Source organism: Alexandromys fortis, unplaced genomic scaffold (genome assembly GCF_014885135.2).
Source record: "Alexandromys fortis isolate MF-2015 unplaced genomic scaffold, M_Fortis_MF-2015_v1.1 scaffold_44, whole genome shotgun sequence".
Lineage (NCBI taxonomy): Eukaryota > Metazoa > Chordata > Mammalia > Rodentia > Cricetidae > Alexandromys > Alexandromys fortis.
Genome location: NW_026067921.1, coordinates 4623575 through 4631001, shown reverse-complemented (window position 1 = coordinate 4631001; position 7427 = coordinate 4623575). Strand labels below are relative to the sequence as shown.

At 49.1% G+C, this 7427-nt stretch overlaps 1 protein-coding gene across 4 annotated transcripts in view; it reads left to right on the top strand.

The window, feature by feature from the left end:
* The window catches only part of Xylb (xylulokinase), a 35078-nt gene that overhangs the window by 6780 nt on the left and 20871 nt on the right, over nt 1-7427 (top strand). For 3 of the 4 annotated variants that reach the window (XM_050141724.1, XM_050141726.1, XM_050141727.1), the window contains 4 exons: nt 2929-3015; nt 3512-3640; nt 5060-5125; nt 6870-6942. In XM_050141724.1, coding sequence (XP_049997681.1) covers nt 2929-3015; nt 3512-3640; nt 5060-5125; nt 6870-6942 — 355 coding nt within the window. The remainder of the gene's footprint in view (nt 1-2928; nt 3016-3511; nt 3641-5059; nt 5126-6869; nt 6943-7427) is intronic. The other variant, XM_050141725.1, reaches the window with a different exon arrangement.

Genomic DNA, 7427 nt, shown 5'->3' with positions numbered 1-7427 from the left:
CCCTCCCTCCCTCCCTTTCTTTCTTTTTCCTTTTAGATTTTCAAGACAAGGTTTCTCTGTGTAGCCCTGACTGTCCTGGAACTCGCTCTGTAGACCAGGCTGTCCTGGAACTTGACTCTGTAGACCAGGCTAGCCTCAAATGTGAGTACGCATGTTTTGGTAGTGACAGTACCTCCAGCTCTCTCACCTTAGGGCTCTATGACTGGTCTCCTTGCTAAAGGATCTGAGATGCTCCTACTTGATATAAATAGGACATTTAGGTGGGTGTGGTGGTGTAGGCCTGTAATCCCAGCTAATTGCAAGGCTGAGGCAGAAGGATTGCAAGTTCAAGGGCTACCTGCACTACAGAGTAAGTTTGAGGCTATCTTGGGCAAGTTAATGAGATGCTCTCTCAAAATCAGTTAAACAGAGGGCTAGGGCTACAAGTCAGTGATGGAATACTTTCCTAGCATTCGTGAGGCCCGACATTCACTCTTCAGTACTCAATAAATAAATAATCAGCAGTAAAATAGGGCATTCCATAAGAGATGGAAGGAGCATTAGATGTGGGTTTATGGCCGTTTAGTGGCACTAAAATGGCTTTCTAGTTCTTGGAAGGAAAAACAATAAGAAGTGATAGTAGCAATGTGTTTATTTTTAGGTGTGTGTGTGTGTGTGTGTGTGTGTGTGTGTGTAGGTTTGTTCACATAAGTGCAGGTGCCTTAAGAGGCCAGAAGAGGATGTTGGTTCCCCTGAAGCTGGAATCACAAGCTATTGTGAGCCCCGCTGCTGTGGGCATTGAGAACCAAACTTGAGTCCTCTGCCAAAGCAACCAGCTCTGCTGAGCCATCTCTCCACCCCGAGAATATTTTCAGTAGAGAGCTGTAGTATCCTGTTGTCGAGAGCATCAGGTAGTGAGGGAGTGCCAAACCCTGTGCTCAGTCCTCGAATTCTCTAGTCCCAGTGGAGATTCTGAGCTGGTGGCGGCGCTGCCAACCAGAAGAGGAGCTCTGGGCATGCCCAGCTCTGCCTCACAGAAGCCTGACCCAAGTCATCACCCAGGCTTCCGGGCCTCCACATCCTTATCTGGCAGAGGGTCACTGTGACTGTTAAATACGCAGAACAGTGCCTGGGACATAACACACTTTCTTACATTTTAGCTACTCTTTTTTTTGAAATGAAAAAGCTATTTAAAGATTGTGTGCATTCGTGACATTATGCCAGAGCAAATGGGTGGAGGTCTCAGGACAGCTTCTGCGAGTTGGTTCTTTTCTTCTACCATGTGGACACTAGGGGTCAAACTCAGGTTGTCCGGCTTGGCAGCAGGTGCCCAGCTCTCTCTCCAGCTTTTTCTCTTAGCCTGGAGTTCCCTCCTGCCTTTCCTGTCCATGCTCCCAATCTGTACACCCACTGGCTGGGTTCTCTGTGTTCTCATCACTGTGGCTTCACAGGGTTGTGTGTGAGAGGGTGCATATATACACGTCTGTTCATGTGGGTGGTCAGAGAACAGGGTCTCTCATTGCTCTAGAGCTCAACGAATAGATTAGGCTGACTGACTGGCCAGTGAGCCCCAGGAATCTGCCTATTCCCACACCCCCAGGACTGGAATATAAGCACACACCGTGCTCAGATTATTGCTATTTTCTTTTTTAAATTTTATTTATTTTTATTTTATAGTCATTTTGCCTGCATGCATGTTTATGTGAGGGTGTCAGATCTTGGAGTTATAGACAGTTGTTAGCTGCCATGTGGTGCTGGGAATTGAACCGGGGTCCTCTGGAAGAGCAGTCAGTGTTCTTAACTGCTGAGCCATCTCTCTAGCTTTATTGTTACTTTCTTAAAAATTATTATTTTATGTGTATGGGTATTTTGCCCACATGTATGTCAACTGGTTGTGAGCCTCCCTGTGGGTACTGGGAACTGAATCCAGGTCTCTGGAAGAGCAGCCAGTGCTCTTAGCTACTGAGCCATCTTCCTAGCCCACTAGATTTTTTGAAGTTTATTTATTTATTATTTATTTCTATATATGAGTGTTTTGTCTACATGTATCTCTGTGTACCCCATGAACACCTGGTATCTGCAGAGGCCAGAAGGGAATATCAGATTTTCTGGAACTGTAGTTACAGATGGTTGGAGCTATCCTGCAGGTGCTGGGAGTTCAACCTAGGCCCCCTAAAAGAGCAGCCAGTGCTCTTAACCACTGAGCCATCTCTCCATTCCCCGCCCCCTAGGTTATTTTATTTATTTATTTATTTAGGTTTTTCAAGACAGGGTTCTTCTGTATAACATCCCTGGCTGTCCTGGAACTTGCTCTCTAGACCAGGCTGACCTCAGTCAAACTCACAGAGATCCACCTGTCTCTGTCCCCCTGGTGCTGGGATTAAAGGTGTGTTCCTCCACCGCCCAGCTCCAGGTTATTTTTTTAATGTGGGACCAAACGTAGGCCCTCATGCTGGCGAGACAAGCACTGTGATGACTAAGCCGTCTCCTGAGCCCTCTATGGAGTTTTGTAATTGCATTTTTGCGTCCTTCCCTCACTCAATTTCATTGTCCTGGACATCAGGGTCTGTAATAACCTATGAACTCATGTCTGGCATGGTCTTGCTGCCCAGTATGTTTGTTAGGTGAATAAATGGCATGAGACAACTTCAGGCACCATTGTAGACGATATTTGAAAAATTAGTACAGTTTGACAAAAGATACCAAGATACAGACTGATGATTCTAGAACCCTTCCCGCAAGCTTTGAGGTGATGTGAAGGAGTTCCTTCTCATTTTATGAAAGTGGAAACCTCGTGTCGAAGGCACTGAGCTACGTGACAAAGAGATAGATAGTCCTGGAGACTTTTATTTCTGTGTTTCTTTTTGGCCTGAGGCCTGGCTCTGCGTCTGCAAGAGGCTGTGACTCCAGGCGTGATACATGAACACGTGCTTGTGTTCCTCTCAACAGCAACACGGGAGCGTTTACTGGAAGACTGGAGCCAGCCTGGCGCTGTCAAGCCTGTCACCAGCTCTTCCGTTACACCAGCAGCTGAAGGTGAAGATGCTTGTGAATTTAATAGACCCGCAGAGCCTGCAGAGCGACCCCTGTGTCCGGTGAACCCAGCAATCTGGGACGTCTCTGCACCGTCATGAGTGGGAAGTGGAATATGGTCTGCCTCGTTCCCAAGCTGACGTCTCCTTGGCGTTGCCCAGAGGTTCAGATGGCCTCTCATTAATGAGTCCCTTCCTTCGCGGAGTAGCGGTGGGCTCTTGGTGATGCCAGGAGGTGGGGTCTCCAGTTTCCCTTCTCCCCCTGTTTCCAAAGCCCCAGCTGACCTGCGCTCTGGTGCCACTGTCGCCCTCTGCCCGTCTCCTGCAGCCTGGTTTGCCCTGGCATCTTTAAAAGAGATCATCCAGCCTCGGGCTTCCTTGAGAGACCTCGCTGGTCCTGCAGAAGACTTGTCCCCAGGGTCTTCAGTGTGACTGCCAGCCCCAGGGTTGCCTCTAGTCAGTGGTAGAAGGGAAACCCGAACCTCCCCTGCTCTTTCCAGGCCTGCTTCTCCATCAGCGACTGCCCAATATGGATGGACTCCAGTACCACAGCCCAGTGCCGCCAGCTGGAGGCTGCGGTGGGCGGGGCCCGGGCTCTCAGCTGCCTCACAGGGTCTCGGGCCTATGAGGTAGGTAACAGCCATGCCGGGATGGGGAGTAAGGCTCTGGGAGGGTGTAGTGGGCACCCAGACTCCCAGATGTGCAGGGACCGTCTGAACTGAGGCTAATGTCGGTCCCTGAAGCCAGGCTTCATGCTGGCCCTGGGTTCTTTTTGGTTTTTTAAAGACAGGGTTTCTCTGTGTAGCTTTGGAGCCTGTCCTGGCACTCGCTCTGTAGACCAGGCTGGCCTCGAACTCGCAAAGATCCACCTGTCTCTGCCTCCCAAGTGCTAGGATTAAAGGCGTGCGCCACCAATGTCCAGCTTGGCCCTGGGTTCTAATCCAGGCTGCCCTGTCTCATTCAGTAGGCAATGGCAATTTCCTTTTATGTAGTCCCTGGCCAGGGCTGGGGTATGGACATGACTGCACCCCTCCTGGAACTACTGTGTAGGGGGAGGAGTGGCTGCCTCAGACTCGTGGTCTATGACCTCACGATAGCAAGCGGAACATAGTCTATTTGAGGTGCTTTTGAGGTTGAAAGAAGTTAGAGTCCAGCAGACTTAACTCAAGGGGCCCCAAAGGCTTCAGCCACGGCCCCAGAGTTTGTTGTGATTGGGTATCTTGGGTCACATGACTATGGCTTAAGTAGGGGATGGAGGTCTAGAGATTGCTCTGGATTTGCAGAGGTTCGGTTCCCAGGGCACCAGGTGACTAGCACCTGCGAGTAACCCCAGCTCCAGGGTGTTGGACACTCACTCTGGCCTTCTCGGGCTTCTCCATGGACAGCCGCACATTTACCTCCCTCATACGCAAAGTGAGAATAAAGGCAAAACATTTTAAGCCTAGTTAGAACACTAACAGTACGGTTTCCACAAGGAGACTATCTGAGCCCCCGCCTCTGGTCTCATGAAGCTGGGAAGCGGGCTCTGTGATTAACGGCACTGGCTGCTCTAGCAGAGGACCTGGGTTCAGCTCCCAGCCCCGACATAGCAGTTCATGTCGTTCTAGCTAGCTCCAGGGCGATCTGATGCTTTTCGGAACTCTGTAGGTTCCTGCACACACACGACGCACAGACACACACTCAGGCATTGGCCCATACACATTAATTACATAAATAAATATATTTTAAGGACATTTACAGTAAGGGCCATTCACAGAGCTGACTGACACATGAGACGCTCTCCCAGGAAGTCAAGGCTACTGCCTTGTCTGTGGATGCAGAAGGATTGCTGACTGCCCCAGAGCTTGTTACTAAGAACATTTTCAGAACTCAAAGGCCCAAATACACCGTATTCCGTGTTTGGCTGGTAACAAGCATTTCTGAATTTGGGGGTTTTTCAAAGTTATTGGTATTCTACACCACATCCAGATGGTGCTATGTTAATCGCACTTTGAGATTATTCTGTGTAGGGTCAGAGTGTCTAAGAATCTGTGCTCTTTTCTCCCTAGCGCTTTACTGGCAACCAGATAGCAAAGCTCTTCCAGCAAAACCCCGAGGCCTACTCACACTCCGAGGTTGGTGAGCCTCCGTGTCCCATCAAAGTCACGCTTAAATCCTGTTGTTCACACTCGTCTCAGCGCTGACACACCTCGTATACTTTGGTTAAGGCCTTTGGCGAGCAGGTGTTAAGTGATTCAGAGAGGGGCTGTTGAGATGGCCGGAGGGTTCAGGGACTTGCCTCCAAGCCTGACCGCCTGAGCTCAATCCCCACGACTTACAGGGTCTTTTCTAACTGTAGATGCGCAGAGGGCACTGTGCCACAGTTGTCTGCGGCAGTTGGTACAGGAGCCCAGGAGCCATAGGCTGCACCACACGGTCTTGCTGTGCTCCAGGCTCTCCTGTCCAGATTTATATAAACATTCCAGATGATGTTTGCACGGTGATAAAATTGCTTGGGACGTTCTTCCTTTGTCCTTCCCTCTTTCCTTTCCTTTCCTAAATTTATTATTTTATTAAAAATAAAATCATCCCATTTATTTAGTTGTGTGTATGGGTATGTGTGTGGAGGTCAGAGGACAATTTATGGGATCTGGTTCTCACGTGGAACCCAGAGATGGAACTCAAATTTTCAGGCTTGGTAGCAAGTCCCCTAACCTACTGGGCCATCTTGCTTATTTTTTTCTTTTTTTTTTCTTTATTTGTCTTTTCGGCAGCAGGATTTAACTATGTAGTACAGGCTAGCCTGGAACACTTGATCCTCCTGCCTTGGATTCCTGAGTGCTGGGATTAAAGGTGTGCCCCACCACTGCCCGGCTCATTCTTTTTACTTATTTACTTTTTTTTTGAGTGTGGTTTCTGGGACAGGGTTTTGCTTTGAACTCACTATATAGACCAGTTTGCCTTCAAACCCCTGCCTCTCCCTCTAGTGCTAAGAACACAGGACGATACCACTATACCTGGCTGCAGTTTATTACTTAATGATTCCAGCTTCCAGATTACTCTGCAGCGTTAGCCACTGAGGAATGAAAACCCTCCTGAAGGTGTATGTGTGGATCAAGGCATTTGTCCCAATGGGGACTAGAGGTGGTGGCTCCCTCTCTAAAGATTCTGAGGCTGATGCTTACAGTTTTCTCTTCGGAACATGACCGGGTGTTGTAATTTCTTTGTGTCATTTTGTCTTTAAACTTGTGTAGTCTTGAGAATCTTGCCTCATTCTGTGTTCTGTGGCCACATATCCACTTCTCTGTGACAAAATGCCAAAGACATGGAAGCGGAGTGAAGAATTGAGGGTGTAGGAATGGATTCCAGGTGAAAAACTAGCCTCCCTAAGTGGGACATGTTCACGGGGCTCTGGCTTTTGTTGTTATCAATCATGATAGTTTTGTAGCCTGAATGGATACTCTGTCTCTATCACTCCCTGCTGAAGTTTCAGCTTCTGTTCCTCCTTCTCTCTCTCTGTCTCTCTCTGTCTCTCTCTGTCTCTCTCTGTCTCTCTCTGTCTCTCTCTGTCTCTCTCTGTCTCTCTCTGTCTCTGTCTCTCTGTCTCTGTCTCTCTGTCTCTGTCTCTCTCTCTGTCTCTCTGTCTCTCTCTGTCTCTCTGTCTCTCTCTCTCTCTGTCTCTCTCTCTCTCTCTCTCTCTGTCTCTCTCTCTCGTCTCTCTCTCTCTCTGTCTCTCTCTCTCTCTGTCTCTCTCTCTCTGTCTCTCTGTCTCTCTCTCTCTCTCTCTGTCTGTGTACGTGCACGCATGCACAGAAAGCGTACTGTAGCTTAGGGTGTGAGGAAGGGAGTCCTTTCTCACCCTGCTCCCTTCTCTTCCAGAGGATTTCCTTGGTCAGTAGTTTTGCTGCTTCGCTGTTCCTGGGTGGGTACTCGCCCATCGACTACAGTGATGGTAAGCTTCAGCCCATGTAAAGATGCTGTTCACATGCAGGGCGGCCATGGGCACTGCACACGCCTCATCCAGCCTGGATGGGTGCCAGTCAGGCAGCTGTCTTATCATTCCAAGAAGGAAGGAGTATTAGTTATCTTCTGGTGTGTAACAAGTGTCCCCATCACTTACTGGCTTAAGATGGCAAATGTTTAAGTTCTCCCTTGTTACCTGAGGGTCCCTTAGTCCGGAATGTAGCGGTAGCTGGACTGGTTGGTCCTAGTTCAAGATCACTCGCATTGTTGGCAAATTGGCAGCAAGGGCTGCAGGCATCTGAAGGCTACACTGGAGCTGCGGGATCTGCTTCAGAATCTTGTACAAGACCTTTGGCAGGAGGCTTCTAAAGTCCCTCTGTAAGGTTGTTGATGACATCGCTAGAAGGGAGGGGGCAATGAGAGAGAGGCCTGCAGGGAGTGAGAGAGGGTCCTGCAGGGAGGGAGGGAGGGGGG